The sequence below is a fragment of the Symsagittifera roscoffensis genome, chromosome 6 (assembly GCF_963678635.1).
Source record: "Symsagittifera roscoffensis chromosome 6, txSymRosc1.1, whole genome shotgun sequence".
NCBI lineage: Eukaryota > Metazoa > Xenacoelomorpha > Acoela > Convolutidae > Symsagittifera > Symsagittifera roscoffensis.
The window spans coordinates 30,005,813-30,026,489 of record NC_087067.1 but is presented as its reverse complement, the minus strand read 5'-3'; the positions used below and the strand labels follow the sequence as shown (position 1 = coordinate 30,026,489).

The following is a 20,677-nucleotide window of genomic DNA, read 5'->3' as shown; positions in this document are numbered from 1 at the left end:
TGAGCATCTGAAACAGCTTTGCTGCTGCATTGGTCGAACCCAATGTACGCAGCATTTAAATTGGTTTTCTGACTTTCATTGAACTTTTGATCACTCATTTTCATCTATGAAATCATGAATCATTTTCTGAGGGCATTTTCTGATTGCCATCTTTTAATCGTTCCCCGTTTTCACTCCACTTTTGGTCAGTAAGTTTATGGGTCTTAAGTTTGCCCCTGTTTTTTTTTCAATATTTCGATGTAGGACTTGCACACAGCTTATTCGCGCTTAAAATTGCTTACAATAACAAGCTGCAAGCTAATTAAATCGAAGCGAATACTTCGTTGCTCAGTGAGTCGTGGGTTCCAATCCATGCTTACGCCGAGCGTACATATGGCAAACATCCGAAAAACCAGAAAATGATGTGAAAGATCTGAGTTAAAAAGCGATTAAAACATGCAGTAGTGGTTGAATGAATAGCAGGACTCCGTTGTCGCCGCAAAGCCGCGTTGTGTGTTCACCGGCGACCTTAAAAAGAAAGTTAGATACCAGGCCACCTTCGCCCAAGGCAAACAAGTGCACGAAAATTCATGAAACACTTCAGTTCAGTTACAAAAAAACGTTTGTTCTTTTTAATTGATAGCAAAAGCAATCGCGCAGCAGGTTTCGAGAATCAAAAGTTTGACGCAAATGGCGATATATTGACAAAAAAAAACAGCGTACTTTCAAATTTGCTCAGATTCACACCAGGAGTCTATTCTATGCATTAAATTTTCTTTCAGCCAAATAACGGATCCAAAAACAATTTAGAGAAACTGGATTTTCGAAGGCGGTCTTTATTTTACAAGATTAATTGGGAAGTTATCCACAGTCAGCTGAATAGCAGTCTACTTGCATAAACAGAAACTTTGAATTCTAAAGCACATTTTTCTGCAAATTCAATAGAACAAAAGTTACTCCTCGAATAGAATACGACTATTTCTTTCGCCTAATTATAACCAGCATTTTGAAGAGAAGTTAATCTTGAAAAAAAACGTGTTTCTATGGTGCATATACAAAACAGTCCCATACAAAACAGTCAAATACAAAATAGCCCAAAAAATCATGTAATGAAGGAAAAAAACTGTCCAATATAAAACAGTCCGGCTTAACATAACCAGCTCTAAATTTCGATTTACGTACTACCCTCTCTTGGCAAGCTCGCAACACGTTGGCGCGACTGCGGCGGTCACTGTTTTGTTCTTTTTGTTTGTTGAACAAAGGTCAATTCTCGGCCTACCGTCGTGTTAAAACAATTATTAATTGGGACTGTTTTTCGAACTGTTTCGCATAGGACTATTTGTATGGGATTGATTTGGATTTGTACAGACACGGTTTCTGCAATTTTTTTGAAAAAATGGGATTGTTTTGTACAAAAATTTTTTCAAATAAAATTGGGCAACTCCAAATCCTATTAAATTAACAAAACCGTGAAAAAAATTAAATGTTATTTTATAATAGATGGCAGATTCAAGTTTAATATCTTAATCGCTCTTTTTTCTACTTCGAACAAAATGAACAGTTTGTATCATAGCCAAATTTTTACTTTTATAGTTATGCACTTTTAACAACTATCTTAGAAGCATGTACAATTAACTCTAAAAGAAACCAATATAATATGCATTGAATTTCTCAAGTTAAAAACGTGCGTTTTAATAGCTCTCAAAGTTGCCACACTTTTTTACGCTTGCAATTAGTATGCAAAGCGTTTTCAAACCGGAATATAGACTTTTGGGTTAACAACTTGTTTAAGAGAATCACTTGAATCAATTGTATCTTGGCTCATAATGAGTTCAAACTTTATGCGTTCCCGGTAAACTAAGCCTGGAGGTAACGAATATGCATGGAATGGCCAAAATCATGGGTTCAAATTAAATCTGAATTACCTTTTCTCAATTCTCAGTTTCAAGTTTCAATGGAGAAAAAATGGTTTTGACAAGCTCCCTACATAAGCGGCTAGGCCTAATATTTTTTACACAGAGTTATGATCTTGGAATAGTCAAACTTTTCATTTTTGAACAATTAGTGAATGTTTTTGTCTTTTCTCAAACACTATTGCTCCCAGATATGAGTTTTTGAATTCAATGAACAAAACACTTTTCAAAAACTCCTGAAATGAACGGTTATGCGGCATTATTTTACACAAAGTTACGGCAATCCAAAAAATCGTTTTGTGAATCTTTTTGACTTTTCTCAGAAAGTAACCTCTCAAATCTGATATTGTGAGTTCAATGGCGATAACGGTTAGTAGAAGCTCTCCTGCACCAGCGGCTACAAGCAAAGTTTTTTACACAAAAATGTATCACCCTCAGGAAAAGTCAAATACATGTTCTTTTGACCTTTTTTAAACTTTTTGAAAACTCTCGAAAACTGCCCCACCATATCTGAAGTTTTGGATTCAGTTCAAAAACATGGGTACGTGAAAGATCTTTGTTTATGCGACTACGCCGAAAATTGTCTGACGCCAAAAATTATGGCCCAGGAAATTTTGAATTTTTGACCGTTTATTTTGAAAGTTTTTGATTTTTTCGAGAACTAACCTCACAAATTTGAGATTTTGGTTGCAATCGAAATTACAGTTCGCTTGAATTCCTTTCCATAAACAGCTGCCGTCAATTATTGTCTCAAAAAGCTATGATCCTCTGAGATGCCAAATTTTTGATTTGTTGACCGTTTTTGGACTTTTCTCGCTATCTACCCTGCCAAATCAGAGATCATAGTTTTAATCGAAACGACAGGTTGATGTAAGGCTAGGTTTATAGTTAGTATTTGTTTAATAAAGAAGTTATGGCCTTCAAACAAGTAAAGTTTTTGAAGCTTTGATCGATTGTAGAAACTCTTTGACCTACGTGAAAACTACCGTGCCAATTCTTCAGTGTTCGATTGAGAAACCCGGTTTTGGGATTAGTCTCTGCTGAAGCGGCCACAACCTGCTTTTTGCAGAAAAAGTTTATGTAATTTGGAAAATCTTTTGAAACACAGCTTCCTGTTTGCTTATTTCTTGCACGAAAACAATGTTTCTCAATTGTTCTCCTCCTTTATGGCTGACATTGAATTTTGATCAATCATTTCATCTCTAAATTGCATAACTGGGTTTAAGGCGGTGAAAAATTATGAGCTAATTTGTTTGCCATCAGAGTTACGCTCTTATGCTCTACATTTTTAAATCAGTTTTCGCTTCAGCTGTTAAAAATAAGTTTTTTTTTCGGATTCGACTGAGTTTTCACTATTGCGAACTGAGAAGCCTATGACATTAAATTTTGAAATAACCGTGTAAAATTCGGCATGTTGGCCAGTCAAAAATCAGATGAACTTCAAGCGAAGATAAAGTCGAGAAATTTGGGTTTAACTCGGCTTTGGTTCAGTTTGGTGATTCGATTTGGCCGGACGATGGTCAACCGGTGATCCGTAATCGTCTAATCCTTCCGATGTTTTCTGTAAATACTCGCCTACCCCAAAGCGACCCTCTGTATTCTCTGTAGGCTTTAACTGAGCTCCTTTCAAACCCGATTAGTTGGAATATCACACAGTTTTTCAGCCTTTCAGATAAAGATCCCTTTCAGCCTAAGTTAGGCGGCCTTTCATCCTCTTGTCACCATTTCAAACAACTTTGACGAACGAGATTACTCGCATAAGTCTTAATACACAAAATTACTTCTCGAGTTCTGTCATATTTGGCTGCTCTGTTCAAACGCAGATAGTTCTTACTTTGATTAAGTTTGAGAAAAAGAGAAAGAGATGAGAAGTAATAGTCTAGATTGAACTTAAATATTAAACATCAGTGCTTGTTTTTTTACTTTCATTGATTTAGTGCCTTTATTTAAAACGATGTTTTCTATTGCAAATTTTGCTAAGAGTTAATATTATTCCCCAAGATTTTTTCCGGATATAGCCCAACGACAATTTACCAATCCTTCAAAAGAAGAAGATTTTTCAAAAAAATTTTATCATTTATTTTTTGCTTACAACCAAACCTTTGGCTGTTTTAATTAACAATATACACTTAATTTCTTATAGTTTACTTGTCTGAGACGCAAAACTTGCATTTCTGCTATGACTGCATCTCCGTTGACGGAATCAGGTTTTCACAGTTCTTCGAATCCCGCCAACTTGACAGATTACACTGCAGATGAAACGCAGCCGTTGAATTTAATTCCGAAACAAGAGGAGTCAACAAAACACGATCTCTCTCTGTTGAGAAGAATAACAGTTGTGGCAGTTGTCGCTACTCTGGCTGCCTTTGAGGGTCTTTGCATGTCACTTCCGGGACCATTTTTTCCTGCGCAAGCCAAAGATCACGGTAAAATATTGAACTATTCACGTGTCAGAGTCAATTTACACTATATACGGGCTTAAGCAGCCAAAATTTTCGAATAATTTTCTTCTAATTTAAAAATTTATTTTTTATACTACACCAGGGGTGGATTTAGGGGGGAGGGCGGGGGATTGAGCAAGATAGAGTCTTTTTATTGCTTTGTGGGAGCTCGGAAAATCAATATGGTCGACTTAAAAAAAGTCGACAAAATTTTCATTTTTTGATAATCCGCCCCCCTCGAGAAATTCCTAGATCCGCTTCTGTCTTTGAGGAATAATTTGAAACTGCACTTAAGGTCTAGCACAAATGTTTCCTAAAAAGAAATAAAAAGGGATACGAATCATCAAATTAACGAATTTTTTTAGTTTTTGTTGAATTTTGGGTCGAAATAGTCTGAGTTTTTTTTTCAAATCTTGATCAGCAAATGACAATTTGTCGCTTCTTTTTTCTGAGTCTGCGATAACGGCAGATAAGGTAGATAGTCTGTCTCTGAAGGGATGAAGACAGTTGTAGTTTCGAGCAATGACGACTTAATTGTACCAGTTGAAATTGTAAGTTTTCACGACCATGTCGGCGTTTGGGTTTGGGCGGCGAATAAAATTTGACCTGTCTGGAGGGCTAGCGATAGAAGTTAAGAATTCTGATGGAGACTACCACTGATTGCAAGGAGGGAACATCGCTTTGCAAAGACTGTCGTCTAGAGTCCAGAGACCATCGAATACGGCGATTTTTTCTGACACCTTCTCAATATATTTTTTCCAGTAAAAACTTTTGGAGCTTCAACGGTTTTCCTTTTTGGAGGCCAAACGGAGGCTGCTGGGTGAAAGAATGAGGTTCGTCTGTCTGATGAGCTCTTAAGAAGGATTGGCTCCGTCCCAGATCAAGTCTGGCCCGTTGTGTCGGGTGCCGCTGACGTCCTAGAGCACATCGGACTGTCCATTTATATCACATCGGGGCGACTACTTGTTTTTCATCCTTGTGAAGCTTTTAAAATTAGATACCTTGGGCAGGCCTGTGTGATTGGCCTGCAAACTAGTCGTTTTTTCTTTAAGATGTTTCATTTTTTCTTCGACCCAGGAGACTAAATCTAATAATAAGGAAGAACATGATTAGATGTGTGGCGATTCTAAGATGACAGTAGAAGGCGTGATCCATAGCTATATCTTGAGGTTGATGTTCGTCTAGCTTCGGGAGGTTGTCCGTTGGGTGGCATCTGTTGCTGCCTTCTTCGGGGGAGTCATCTTTATTTTCCCTGCTAAACTCGTAAAGTTATTTGCGCTTGGACCAGTGGGCAAGGGTTTAACTGACATTTTAGTCAAGCCGGGAAGTAACTCACCCTTAGATGCAAAGTCCGATTTCCGAAAAGCGTGTCCACTATTTCGGGTTTTCGTGTGCGCTGAGTAGTATAATTTTTTCATTAATAATATCATAGTCAGGTTCCTCGTTTTTATTCGTTTGTGGCTTGTCTATATAATTTAACTCCGAGGTATGTTTTCTGAGGGCTACCAGAGGAAGTACGAGTCTTTATATCATTGATCGCTGAAGGATCATTCTTGACTTCTCAGTCTGTTGTTGATGGCGAGTTACTCATGCCTGTGTCAAGATAGCCGTCTTTCGCCCCATCGTGCAGTTCCCAGTTGGTGGCTCGTTTTCCTGAGAGTGTAGATTTTTCTGGATCTTGATGATTATCTTGAGATTTCAGATTTTTCCCGTTGTGTTCGAAAATCGTTTAGAATTTTTTTTTTAAAATGTGAACCCGATGGATGATTATTTTGTAATTCTCAATTTCCAAAAACTTTTTCGATTAACGAACGCAGAGTCGACTTAGATTTATCAAAAATCATGGATAATACTATTGCCTTCACCGTAAAACAAGTCTTTCTAAAGTCCATTCGATCTTTGATCGCCAGCTGTACAACAGACATCTCCAGAATTAAACTTTTCACAAAAAAAAAATTTAAAATTCAAGACAAAAAACATGACCAACGATCGACTCCAATTTATCCCAGAAATCTAAATTAGTGACAGTGATTGACTAAAAAAAAGTAAGATGAGGTATTTCGAGTTTTTTCAAAAAATCTTGATACTCGATAACATCAGACGAGTCTAAATTCAATTATTCAATAGAAAAAAAAATTTCGGAAGTTTAGTCGTAAACTAAGTTTAGTCGTTCACAGAAGTCTTTGAAGTTCTTACTGGCTTTTGATAATTGCTGACCCGACTATCTGTGTTAGTCCTTCTTTCTTTAAATATATGATCACTACATATTTTCGGTGAAAACTTTCGTTACGAAATGTCCTGGGTGAGTTTCGTGGAAAAATGTACAAAATGCCCTGGATTGCTGCTGGAACTATTGAGCTTGTTATCCAAGAAGAATAGGTTGTCTTTGACTCGGAAATGCTTGCAACCTTCTTTAACCTTCTTATTGTAGATTCCAAAAAATCTCAAAGGGCTGTTGGTTTTGACCGAAGGACTGAGATCGCAAATAATTTTCTCGTCCGTGGTGATTAACCCTGATAGCTAATTAGAACAACGGTTCTCCGGGTTTAGTGTCAAACTGGGCTGACTGAGATCGACTTCATAACGTTTAACGAGGGAAAGATGATCGACTGGGAAAAATTTTCTTAAAAATCACATAAAGAAAAAAATCACCTGAGAAAGTAAATCTATTGAAATTGAATTTCGAGTTGTGGAAAAAGTTTCTGCCCTTGTGTGGTTTTTGTTGCAGTTTTGAGTGACTGTGCAATACACGGAAAGATAGAAGCAATATGTTGGAGCGTGACGGAGACCATTGAAAAAATGTGGAGTCTCGACCAACCAAATTACGGAGTTTTTTTTAAATTTAATTGAAGTCACAGCGACCGAGAGTCTGAACGCAATATCGTTAAGTTTTGTTAATGTAATTTCTGTCCAATAGAATGCTTTTTTGTTAATGACTGAAGCTACCACTACTTCGAGCTCATATTGTGACGATGGTTTGACTTTGCGTGAAGTCTTGATGAAGGATCAGCAAAATCCATATTTTTCGCTGATAAATAGGAAATATCAAAATTAAACGGTTAACCAAATGAGTCTGCTCTTTGTCTTTTTTTAAAACATGATTATGTGATAATGGTTGAAGTAAAACGGTGAAAGTAGGTTGTTCTCAGTAACAACTTCAAATTCTGATCCAAATAAAAAATTTTTGAATTGTTCCGATGCCTTATCTACTCCCAATAGGTAATTTTTTTGTTCGCAGAATATTTTATTTCGCGAACAATCGAACAACTATAAAGCGACTACAATTGTTTTCCACTCGTCAGCTTGGAACTGTTCTAATTTGCTCACAATCCGTTGTGTGAAGCATCGTTTTTCAATCCCGTTTATTCTTCAATATCAAAAAGGCTGTTTTCTGTAATAATCATATTTCAGATTTTAGTTTCTCGAAAGCAAATTTTTTTTTCATCATTTCGCAGCTAGACACAATTTCAATGGGTGAACTAAATGTGAACAGGTGTGGCACAGAAATGACGTGTGGATTGATTGAGCTTAAAAAAATCGGCGTTCTGAAATATTCTCAGGTATAGGAAGATTTTTGATTGCGTTGGCTTTTCCGAGCAAAGGGTGCACCCTACTTCAAGATTCTTGAATCCCAACCATTTGATTCAATTTGATAAAAAAAGATAATTTGCTGCATTTCACCGCATTATTTTTTTCGTCTTAGATCGAGAGAATTTTGTTAGATCGGTTTGTGTTCTTCGAACGAACCGTTTTAAGGGATTAAGACGTCGTCAAGGTATTTTGTGACAAGGATCTTTTTCAGAAGTGTGTCCAAGACGCTCCAAATTTGATTTGGCATATCGCCAAGTCGGTAAATTACGGTGCAAAAATTGCCAGTGCTGTCCTCATTTTTTTGCTGGTTGAATTGTTTGCTGGTTTTGTCGCAACTTTTCAATTGGCTGCAAGCTTTTTGAGATCAAGATAGCCAAACGAAACTTATCCAACGAGTGTTCTTAAAACTGCAGTGCTACCTTATCTATCAAGTGATTTGTTGCCACTGGTATTTTTTAAAAGATTTTTTGGTCATTAAAATATTTTGAGTGTAACGTTTTTTTTTTGTGATCGTTAATAGGCTGATAAAACATCGCCTTTGGTCTCCACTTTTTTTAATTCAGCCTCATTCCCACTTAGCAGGTGAAGAGGAACCCTTCTTTTTGTAGGTATAAAAGGTGTATAGAAATGTGTTGTTTTGCCATCGTTAAGAATTTTCCCGAACCATTAATAGATATTTAAAATGATCAACAAATCGACTCGTATTAAAAAAAAACTATGTGAACTTACTCCTATTTGGTGGAAGGCTGAGTTAACAGATCGGTCTTGAGCTTTTTTCAGCTTGACCTTGATCAACAACTTGGAAGGAATTTGTTTGTCAAGAAACTTCTCTCGTGTCCTCGTTGGATGAGAAATGATCTCTTTTCACAAACCTATCCGGTAGATTTTGTTCTAAGAAAATTATTTGTGCTAGGATTTTAACCGTCTCACAGTGATTCCGCTGTACACATCTCTTATCGGTTTTTCAGCATATTCAATTTGGGAAAAATTTCATCTTGGGTTATCTAAATTTCAATTCTCGCCGATGAAACTGACTGAGCTTGCCAAATCCACAGAGATCGTATTTCTAAAAAACATCTTAAAACCATAGCCTATGCATTAAACTTTTTTTCAACAGGCCATTTTGGTCGTAGATAGTAAATACACTAAGCGCTGAAAATTCGTCATTTAGTCGCTCTGACTGTTTCTTTTTCAAGCATTTTTTAATAGTTTTTGTCGGGAGGTTTTGATGTTCTTCATAAAGCAGATGAGAACATCCTTTTTAAAATATTTTACGTCTGCAAGTCTAGTATTACTTGAACCTCTTAAAGCTCCCCAGAAGTATTGAAAGGATTCCTTGTGTCCTTGTTTTTATTTCATTTTTTAAAGCAGGTTGTAACAAATCCCGCAGTTTTACAAAAATGATAGCCAAAATTTAGATAATAGTCTTTTTCTGCGTGAACACCCGTTCACCTTCGTTTAATAGAGCGATATAAAAACTTGATCATAACTTCTCGTTGGCTTCCGGTCTTCTAATCTCGTTGAGTTTTTTTTATATATCCGTTTCTCCTCCGCGGATTTATAGACATTTTTGGTGTTTTCATTCCTTGATTCACGACTGACTCTATCGGCATCCATCTTGGTGCGTGTGCCTTCTCATATTCTTTCGAACAGTGAATGACCGACCCATGGTCGATGCACAACAAAGCTGGTAGGCATCTAATCAATACCGAAGATCAAAAGAACTAAGTACTTAAAACGAATAACAAAAAATGAGATGAAATCCATTTTGTCTGCATTAACAAAAAGTTTGCTCTCCGACAAAAAAAGTTTAAAAACTTTAAGGTGTATTGTATGTTAGATTTCAAAATTGACAAGTCTTTCTCCGCAAAAAATAGATTATTCGCAAATTGCGCAGTTTGAACATGGTTTCCCAATTTACTTTTAAAATCACTCACACAAAATTTAAGAACAATCAAGTGAGCCTTGTACTTTCTGGTACCCCAAAATGTACCATAGCCCAATAAAGTTTTGTACCATCACATCAGTTTATGACGCTGTTTTTGATCCAATAAAAACTAGCAAATAATTCAAAAGCTTGATTTAAGACCCAAATAAGTCCTGTTTCTTGAGAAAAATTTGAAATGAAATAGAATTGAATGCATTTCAATGCAAGGAAAAATATCTATGGTATTTTGGTAGCTAGAAAATTTGATTGTATTTCTTCAAAATTTTTTAACCGTGTCAATGGACGACCTAATTTATGGGAAGCCAAAGTGAGTGTAAGCTGATACACTGTCGTTTTTTAGATATGCAATAGTTTGGTTGAGTAGAAGTGTATTTTGAATTAGGTGTTTGTTAACGAAATTGGCCTGTAAAAATTGTTTCTGGGATTTTTTTTGTATTTTGCAGTTATGTAACTTTCTATTTAGTTTTTTTGTTAGAAGCTGTTCATGTGCATGGAAAGTTTGCTGTTTTGCTTAAAGAAGTTTGCTGTTTAAACCGCCCAAGCAGGCAAAGACATAAAACCTTCCGATGTATTTGATCCAATCTAGCTTAAACCAAAATATTTACCACATCAGCATTCCTTAATTTTTATTTATCTTGTCTTAGTGCTTTTATATCAAGCTTTTTTTTGCTTTTTGCAATATTTCTGTGTTAAACTCGTCCGCAGCTCATTTATGCTAAAAACTTTTTAAATTGGCATGAAGCCAGTTAGTTTACTCGAAGAAGTGATTCATTTGTGCGTAGAGAACTGCGCACTCGTTCCAGCCATACCCTGAACCTTATTTTCGTCAAATGAACGTTTTTTGCTGACACAGCCCTGTAAATGAGACTTTTCTGAGAAAGTTTGTGAATGGCTTGAAAAGGGGAACAGTAACTTCTGTGAATAAACGACCTCGGGCAATGCACCGTAATAGAAGGTAGCCCGGGTTGAGGTCAAAGATTGGACCACCTGTTGATCCAAAGGGTCCTCTTTGTACTATTTTGAGATCCATTTTTGGCTGACGGGCATAAAGTTTTCTAAAGGCGCTTTTGGCGCCTGTATTTAATAATTTTGAGGGAGAAGCGCGCGCTAATTTTGGGTAAAATTTTTCCAAAAAAGGTCTAAAAACACATTTTTTGGCCTGTTTTTTAAATAATTTTGCCTGCGGCGCAGAAAATTTGGGCAAAACAGTTTTTTTTAGTGCTTGGGGGAGCTCGGAAAATCAATTTGATTGACCTAAAAAAAGGACCCCCCCCCCCCGAGAAAATCTTAGATCCGCACCTGGTTGAGGTTGTTGATTTTTCCTGCCAAAAAGAATAATCAGGGGAAGACACACTGGATCAGCTGGTTTCTGAAACGCATAATTTGTTAAACAAAAAACCAATCAAACAACAGATCTGTTTTAATAGCTCTTAACATCTATAAATGGACAAGCTTGATCGAGTTTGAATCCCCTGTCATTGGAATGACAGCGTCTGAGAATGACCCTTCTCTTGACGGCGTGGTTGACTTTGATTGAAATTGTAGTACCACGTAAAAGTTCTTAACGCAAAAAAGCCTTGAGTCGCAAAACACTTTCACTCAACAAATTAACTCATCATGTAATTCGGGAAAATTTACATGCAAAGCTTTATTTTGAGATAGGGTTGTTAATAGGCTTGCTGATAGCTCTTCCACTTTTCCCAAAAACCACAATTGTTAAAATTAGACCAAACATTTTACCTAAAAGAGCAGTTATTTGATCAAAAACAACAAAAAAGAAGAGTTTTTTCTTTTTATTAAATAGAGCGTATTATGTTTGTAGTTTGGAACAGTTTAAGAAAGTAAACTATTTGCATAGTTGCAGAAACCTTATAAATTACGGACTTATACCTTATGCTAGGACGGAATAAATCTACGCTTACGCGTTAATAGCACGAAATATATCGCGGAATAATTCTCCCAAATTTACCAAAATGTCAATTTTTAAACCACCATAACTTTGCGAAAAATGATCACAGACGTAATTAACTCAAGAATTCAAATTTAAGCTGAGGACAACAATACCTTTTAAATGATATTTAAAAAGTTCGTTAAAATGGCTAGTTAAAAAGTCGAAATTTGTCTGAAGAAAAAACCACCCCCAGCACAAATATTCCGTTACTTTCGTTACAAAATTCGGAACAAAATTTCGCTATGATTTAAATTGTCCACAAATTACACGTTTATATCTGCGCTATTTTTCATCAAATGAATTGGGTTAAAGCACTCTTTATGGGAACAATTTTGTTGTCTAATTTTCTCAAGTTATTTATCCCCTTATAATTGTTCCGCATTTCGAAGAAAACGGAATATTTATGCTCGATGTAGTTTTTTTATTCAGTCAATTTTCGGCGACCGAAATAATAGTTTTTAACATTTTTTTTATACCTCATTGAAGATATTGACTCAAATTTAAAAAGATATTTTATTTTCGATCATTTTTTGAAAATTAAAAAATTGCAAATTTGGCTATGTTCTGGACTAAATTATGCGGACTTCGAAGCTTTTATTCACAAAGCTGAAAGCGTAACGCAAATTATTTATGCGTGGTGATTTATCCCGCACAACAAAATCGTTCCAAGTTGAATCGAGGTGGCAAGTTAATTGGTCGCATTAATTTCGTACGACTTAAATTTTCACACATGATAATTGGTATTTAAAAAATTATAGTTTTCCAATGATTTTGTTCATAATTATTATAGCAAAAACTATTCGATATGGATTAAGGAGCTGTCGGAACATTCAGGGCTTCGCCCTGATATATGAGCAGTCTTGTCTTGTTCAATTTTTGTTTCAACGTTCGTGTTACTCAAGAGTCTCATCGAGATAAATTAACTCTAACTCAGCACAAGACATGCTTATCTACTCTAATATAAACCTTCATAACATATACTTTTTCAAGAATGTTTCCTGGGTTTCTTTTTCAAGAATGTTTCCTGTGATAGTGGTAGATAGAATTATTTTATATCTCAGAGAAATCGATTCAAAAATGAAGGACAACATATTTTTGAGAAACAATATCTTCTCTTCAAAGTTTTGTAGCACATCAAGTTGTTTGCCGCTTCTGTTTAGGACTGTCACAGTCGCAGATTGGAATCGTAACTGGATCACTGGAATTCTCTTGCCTGTTCGCCTCATTTATTGTCGGAAGTCTCACAACACCAAAAAGCACCAACTTCGTGTCAATCAGTGGAACGTTTTTATGCTCATTTGCCATTGCCAGTTTTGGATTACTGAATTTCATGCCAGCGTCTCGTTTATATTTCGCACTATGTATCTTAGCCAGAGCAATAAATGGAGTAGGTGTTGCAATGACATACGCAATGCTAACACCGATACCGCTTAAGTGCTTTCCAGAACAAGCAGGCCTGATGGCAGCTATAATAGACACAATATTTGCTCTTGGCATGTTTTCTGGTCCTATTATCGGAAGCGTCCTAATTGTTTTTGGAGGGTACCATGCAGCTTTTTTGTTTGCAGGTGGAATGGAGGCTATTTTTTCATTTTTTGCCGTTTTTGTTTTCCCAGCCGCATCAAACTCCAGCAAAAACAGAAAACAATCTAGTAATTGCGGCGACTACTTGAAGTTCCTGGGATCTTTTCCTGCAGTGAGTGCTATTATACCCTCGATTGTAGTTTTTTTTATATCGGGCTTTCGGGATGCTGCTTTCTCGCTACATTTTCACGATGCAATCGGAATTCAATTAGACCACATGGGTTTTGTGTTCATAGCAACACCGATTGCGACAGGAGTTACAGGTATTGCAAACATATTCATTTTTGAAGGCCATCAGTTTCATATTAAACGGTTAAGAGTAATATAAGTGTTAAACACTTAAAAAGATAAAAGTGCAATTTTAAGCGTATTGTTTCACTCAAGCAACATTTTACATTTTTAGGAAGGAAGAGAGTTTTTGAAATTTCGTGTTTATGTTTTGGAAACTTTAGATCAAAACGGAGTAACAGTGGCACGTGGTGTTTCCCCTTTATTGACGCTCAAGGCAACCTTCAAAAAATTCAACTTTTTGTTAACAAAATAATGCTATCAGGTTATGCCTCAATTGGTGATTTAAATTGATTTGAAATAAAAAATGAGGCGTGGCTTCCTCTCACGTATCTTTTGGTTCCATGAATTACTCCCAGGAAATATTTTCAACTATTTCACCTTAATCATGTCAAATAAAATCATATAGATTCAGCAGGTCAATTATCCGTTCTATGGCGCAATAGAAGTAATTGTAATGGTTCGTTCCAAAACAGTTTTTTAAAACTCAAGTTGTTTTCGTTATCTTAAAAATGAGTTGAAGTTAAGTCTGTCTTGATACAAATTGAGAATCAGATCGAACCTTTATTTATCTCCAAGAAAATTTGAGCTTTGAAAGATCATTTTGATGTTTTTTTTTCGTTGGGCAACAAGTAGGATATATTTTTATGTGTCCTTGTTCTCCATGTTCCCAATGCAACAAGGTTAGTCGAAAAAGTTCACTCCAGTGGATACGTGTGAAAACCAACTCAAATATTAAATTGTGCGAGTTTATCCTAAAAATTTTTAAGATGCAGTTTCTATCAATAACCAATGGGCGTAATCAGTTCGGATCTAGGATTTTCTTCAATAAAAAAGCATAGTTTCTGGCAGAAGTTTCGATTCGGTTTTAAGTTTATCTCCTAGGCAAAGCTTCAAAATGTTCAAAAAAGAACTTCTGTTTCGACAAGAACTGAACTTAATTTTTCCGATTTTTGGAACAAATTTACCGCAATGTGATAAGACTGAATTCATTTCCGATGAGACACAATTTAAATCGATAGTTTTTGGAGGGTACTATGCAGCTTTTTTGTTTGCCGGTGGAATGGAGGCTATTTTTTCATTTTTTGCCGTTTTTATTTTCCCAGCCGCATCGAACTCCAGCAAAAACAGAAAACAATCTAGTAATTGCGGCGACTACTTGAAGTTCCTGGGATCTTTTCCTGCAGTGAGTGCTATTATACCCTCGATTGTTGTTTTTTTTTATATCGGGCTTTCGGGATGCTGCTTTCTCGCTACATTTTCACGATGCAATCGGAATTCAATTAGACCACATGGGTTTTGTGTTCATAGCAACACCGATTGCGACAGGATTTACAGGTATTGCAAACATATTCATTTTTGAAGGCGATCAGTTTCATATTAAACGGTTAAGAGTAATGTAAGTGTTAAACACTTAGAAAGATAAAAGTGCAATTTTAAGCGTATTGGTTCATTAAAGCGACATTTCACATTTTTAGGGAGGAAGAGGGTTTTTGAAAGTTCGTGTTTATGTTTTGGAAACTTAAGATCAAAACGGAGTAACAATGGCACGTGGTGTTTCCCCTTTATTGACGCTCAAGGCAACCTTCAAAAAATTCAACTTTTTGTCAACAAAATAATGCTATCAGATTATGCCTCAATTGGTGATTTAAATTGATTTGAAATAAAAAATGAAGTGCGGCTTTCTCTCATCTTTTGGTTCCATGAATTACTCCCAGGAAATAATTGTATGTTTCAACTATTTCACCTTAATCATGACAAATAAAATCATATAGATTCAGCAGGTCAATTATTCGTTCTATGGCGCAATAGAAGTAATTGTTATAGTTCGTTCCAAAACAGTTTTTTAAAACTCTACTTGTTTTCGTTATCTTAAAAATGAGTTGAAGTTAAGTCTTTCTTGATACAAATTGAGAATCAGATTGAACTTTTTTTTATCTCCAAGAAAATTTGAGCTTTGAAAGATCATTTTGATGTTTTTTTTTGTTGGGCAACAAGTAGAATATATTTTTATGTGTCCTTGTTCTCCATGTTCCCAATGCAACAAGGTTAGTCGAAAAAGTTCACTCCAGTGGATACGTGTGAAAACCAACTCAAATATTAAATTGTGCGAGTTTATCCTAAAAATTTTGAAGATGCAGTTTCTATCAATAACCAATGGGCGTAATCAGTTCGGATCTAGGATTTTCTTCAATAAAAAAGCATAGTTTCTGGCAGAAGTTTCGATTCGGTTTTAAGTTTATCTCCTAGGCAAAGCTTCAAAATGTTCAAAAAAGAACTTCTGTTTCGACAAGAACTGAACTGAATTTTTCCGATTTTTGGAACAAATTTCCCGCAATGTGATAAGACTGAATTCATTTCCGATGAGACACAATTTAAATCGACTGAACATTTTACGTTATTTTAGCTATAATCAATTTCATTCTGAAAATTGTTGCCCAATTTAGCCGCCCTCTGTTTAAAAAATTACAAGAGCTCACAAAAAGTATATAGATATTTTTTTCGAGTTTGTTTATTTTTCTTTCATTTTCTTCTCTTCTCAAATCACTGTGATCAGAACATGCTGTACTAGGTCCTACATCATATCAACCCGCTCTGTTTGTTCATGTTTGAAACCTTTAATTTTTTGAAATATTTCAATTTTTCATGTTTGAAACGCTTCGTTTTGACACACTTCATTTTTTGGTGCATATACAAAACAGTCCCATACAAAACCGTCCCATACAAAACAGTCCGAAACATCAAAAAAAGGTTCTAAAAACCGTCCCATACAAAACAGTCCGAAACATCAAAAAAAGGTTCTAAAAAACAGTCCCATACAAAACAGTCCAAAACCAATTGAATTTCTTGACCTTGATCTTTTGGCACCGACAGAACTAATCTACGCTTTGAAAACTCAAACAGGGGCAATAAAAGATCAAACAGCCAAAGTTGGAACAAAATTTTGGATGAAATTCAAAGAACTCATGGTATAGTGGTTAAAGCGTTAGTCTCAAACTCTAGAGATCAAAGGCTCGATTCTCCGGCGGGACAAAATATTTTCAATTTTCCGAAAAAAGTTGAAAATCGGGTAAATAGGATAACGGGTATAGCTAGGGTACAACAATGGGTTCATCCTTAGAGGGTTGGGCGGAGGGAAAAGAAAAATCAACACCTTGTATGTATTCATTATTTTGCCGGGTTCAAATCGACTCTAGCTCAATTTTGAAAAATCAAGAAAACTAATTAACTTGGAAAAATTTTATTGCTTGGCAATGTGGAATAAATGTGAAAATTAAAAAGAAAAGAAAACTCTGATTATAATTTAATATTATAACTACATCCTTTCAAAAACCCAATGATATCGTTGGGTTGATATGACTTAATCATAGTGATCAAGTTTTTGTCGAGTTTTTGGTATTTAACTTTTTTTGGTCTGGCTAATTTTTGTCCTGCGCACATTTTTTCCAACAGTATTTCCGCATTTTTTTGCTCGTCCTGGAACTTCTCGATCAATTTTGGGAATGATGGATGCTTACTATTGACCAGTTTCACGAAATTGCTGTTCCAACCTTCTACAGCGTTGTTGGTGCGGGGAAGGTCGTTTTTTACTCTATGATGGCAACTCCATTGCTCCATATCAAATCTGGGCTTCTGTCGTCCTTGAGAAGTCAGTCTACCAATATATGTCCCCTCGAAATAATTAAAAATCGGTTGACTATCTTCAGATGCCATACCTTGCAGAAGCTCGAAAGCTGTGGGACGTCCTCTACGGGCAGGAATGCTGTTGCGAGAAGCATTCGAATAAGTTCGCGAAAAATAAGGTCACTGTTGTAATTGTGAGTATTGCCTGACGACTGAACATGTCGCCAGACACTTTGACTCATATGGAAAAAACAAAACTGAATTTGTGCACTCTGATGGGTAGCTATTATTGAGTTTCGCACAGCTACTTCAAAATCAATTGTGACGCGTTTTGGGGAATCAACTTTTAGAATACTGAGAAGGCGACAATAAGTTGATTCCTTTTTGTCGGGTAGCAGAGCGTAAACAATAGGGATAAGGCATCCTTCAACAGAAGCGTGTATAGTATAAATCTGATAGAAAACATTGGGAGCAGTCGAAAACGTTCCATCACAGAACCAATCATCCGATAAAGATAGTAAGTCTAATCCAGGTAACGTGGCGAACACAATAACCCAATTTTCATCTTGGGTACCAGAATCGTGAAGAAGGAACTGCTCTCCATCGTGGGTTTTCTGTAGAGCCAGTGGTAGTTCAAAGCCAGTCAGCGATGTTGGCTCTGCCATCTTTGGTCTTTTTTCGCGTCGAACTCTATTTACAGCTTGCTGATTAGCAGAATAACTAGGTAGATGAACCGCTGTTTCTCTGTTCACATCACGTTGGGCTGCGAAAATAGTCTGCCGCGGTGTTACATCGGATACTGCTGCTCGATCTTTAAGTGTTTTTCTGAACTTGCGTTTTTCGATGTCAGCTGGATCGGGGAATTGGCAGTGATCTTTAACGATCTCAACGGAGTCCTCCTTTGTACGCACACGGCCATTGCAACTACTTTGTGCGCAGCGCCAGGAAAGGGAGTTGTCTGCCAATGTTCTGTGTTTAATATAAGCATACCCTTCAAAAATCAGTAACTCAGAATTTTTGTTTGTAAGTATGATTTCCATCGATAGATAGTGAATTTCGTTTCTTTTGAGTGTTGTCAAGTGTTTGCAAATGAAACAGATTGAACAACCTGTTTCTTTTTGCTTGGATTAAAAAAAGAGTCCATTTTCTTAAATTGCGTTAACTTTAATGTTTCGAATATTATTGCTTCTAATGAGTGGCCGCTGCTGTTATCTAGGTTGTTCTAATTTCTCTACTATACTACCTATTGTTATCCGGATTATTTGGAATCAAAATGTGTTTAATACGAGATAAATTTACTTATCAGCTTCTAGAACAATTATCACTTCGATCAATGGGACTGTTTTTTGGACTATTTTTGGGACTGTTTTGTATGGGACTGTTTTTTTGTACTTTGCTATGTTTTTTCGGACTGTTTTGTATTGGACTGTTTTTTATGGGACTGTTTTGTACAGACACGCATTTTTTCAATTAAGTAATTGGATTACAGAAGCGCGAAAACGGATTACAGTGGGTTACCCATAGGCTACAAAAAACCTTCTTTTTCAGAGTGCATTGAGTATGATATATCTAGGATTATCTCGAAGGGGGAGGTGGATTTTTTAGGCCGACAAAATTGATTTTTCGAGCACTCCCAGAACATTATAAAGACCCCCATGTTTTCGCGCTCCCTTTCAAAATTAGTATATATTGGCGCCAAAGGCGCCTTTAAAAAATTTTAGGGCCGGTCGGCTTAAAATGAGTGTCATAAAATAATACCAAAGTGAGACCCTTTGCTAGGTGAGAGGATCATAAAAAGCGTCCGCCCCCTCCCCCCTAAATCAGCCCCTGGGTTTAATAGTTTTGACGAGGTTTGTACTCGCTTTGTTCTTTCCTTTTACAGCTGCTGTTGGCGGAATTATAGTGGACCAAGGATATGGAATTTTCCTTAACATATTCTCGGAAGTCTTGATACCGATTACGACATTCGCTATGTTCTTGCCATATTTTGTACCTGAACTGGAAACTACGGGTTGGGCGATGATTTCACTAGCAGTGAGTGGAATGTCACTTGCTGGAATTATAAACCCTTTCCACCTGATTATTCAAAAGATAGCTCTTAAACGTGGAGCTACAAGCATCGACCAGGTGCGAACGGATGCATCGTTTAGTTTTATCATCATGATGTCTTCGGGGCGAATTTTGGGAGCCACCGTTTTTGGAGGATTTCTGAACGAAAGTTTAGGATTTTATTTTACCAGCCTGATTTACAGCATTATTGCAATCATTACAACATCATGGCATGTTCTATTTTTGTTCCAAAATGGCTTATTAGGGCGAATATATTACCCCACGAGCCTTTAGAGAATGAAGAAAGGCTGTAACAATTTGAATAATTTCATTTTATAATTTTGCTAACACTCGTTTTTAGTTTCAAAAAATACAAAAATTATACCATTAATTTCAGTTTTGATTCATTGCTAAAGACCCAGTGCAATGTTTTTTATTCATTTCAGTTTCTTTAAGAGCTTGTAGTACACTTTCTTTTATAGTTTTGTAATTGCTGGATTTTTGTGCCTTTAGCACTAGACAGGTAAAGCGATTTCGCTAACATGTTCTAGATATGCGAAGTTTGATTGTTGTAGTCTTTAAAGCGAATAGATTACAACTTTAAGTACAACTTTTTGAGGGCCCAATTTTGTTTCAGACCACTAATTATAAGTACTTGTTTGACGTCAAAAACTATTTCAAATATTCTTTTGTAGAATAGAGCAGTCACTGTTCTTCTGAAATCCTAGTGTTTTTAAAAACTCTGGTTCACGTAGAAAGCGCCAAATTTGAATTTTTTTCACTTAGTTCAAAGAAAGTGTCTTGGGCTCAGATTAAGAAAGTGAGAAAACAAATACGAGTTTGATATTGAACGCACTTTGGTTCTCCAAATACACAGTTGCTGGCCAATTTCAATTTTCTTGAGCTGACATCCTGCAATAGTTTATTAAATAATTGTTCCGACCAATTCATGAAGTAAAGACATGGTACTATGGCGTAGGTATGTTTTTATCCTAATTTTGACTGCCTCAAAAAGGTCTTAGGGTGACAAGTTTGCTTGAAGCACTTTTGGCTGTGGCTCGGATTTCAAAGATTATTTTAAACTTGTTTGAGTTTTTCCGTTTTTCAGACTAGAGATGACGAAATTTACGAATGATAGACGATAAAAAACGACCTCTCATTTTGATTCCATATTAATTTTGACCTTATTTTAGCTATTGATATCACTCATACTTTATACTGTATACACTAATTTAATCGTCTTTTCTAAAAAAAAACAAGTACCATAGAAAAAAATTATTGGCCATTTTTGTTTCGAGTTTTTAACTTT

General features: G+C 36.1%; 1 protein-coding gene across 4 annotated transcripts; it reads left to right on the top strand.

Moving 5' to 3' along the window:
- The first annotated feature begins 3,642 nt into the window (after positions 1 to 3,642).
- LOC134847901 (MFS-type transporter SLC18B1-like) lies at positions 3,643 to 19,759 on the top strand. 4 transcript variants are annotated; one of them, XM_063865163.1, is made up of 4 exons: positions 3,682 to 3,763; positions 4,036 to 4,318; positions 12,984 to 13,670; positions 19,202 to 19,759. In XM_063865163.1, the coding sequence occupies exons 2-4, from the start codon at positions 4,072 to 4,074 to the stop codon at positions 19,660 to 19,662; spliced, it is 1,395 nt and encodes a 464-aa protein (XP_063721233.1). In that variant the 5' UTR covers positions 3,682 to 3,763; positions 4,036 to 4,071; the 3' UTR covers positions 19,663 to 19,759. The 4 variants fall into 4 exon arrangements, with proteins under 4 accessions (XP_063721236.1, XP_063721232.1, XP_063721233.1 ...); XM_063865166.1 differs by having other exon boundaries at positions 3,643 to 4,318; positions 12,984 to 13,210; XM_063865162.1 differs by having other exon boundaries at positions 3,643 to 4,318.
- The last annotated feature ends 918 nt before the right edge of the window (positions 19,760 to 20,677 follow it).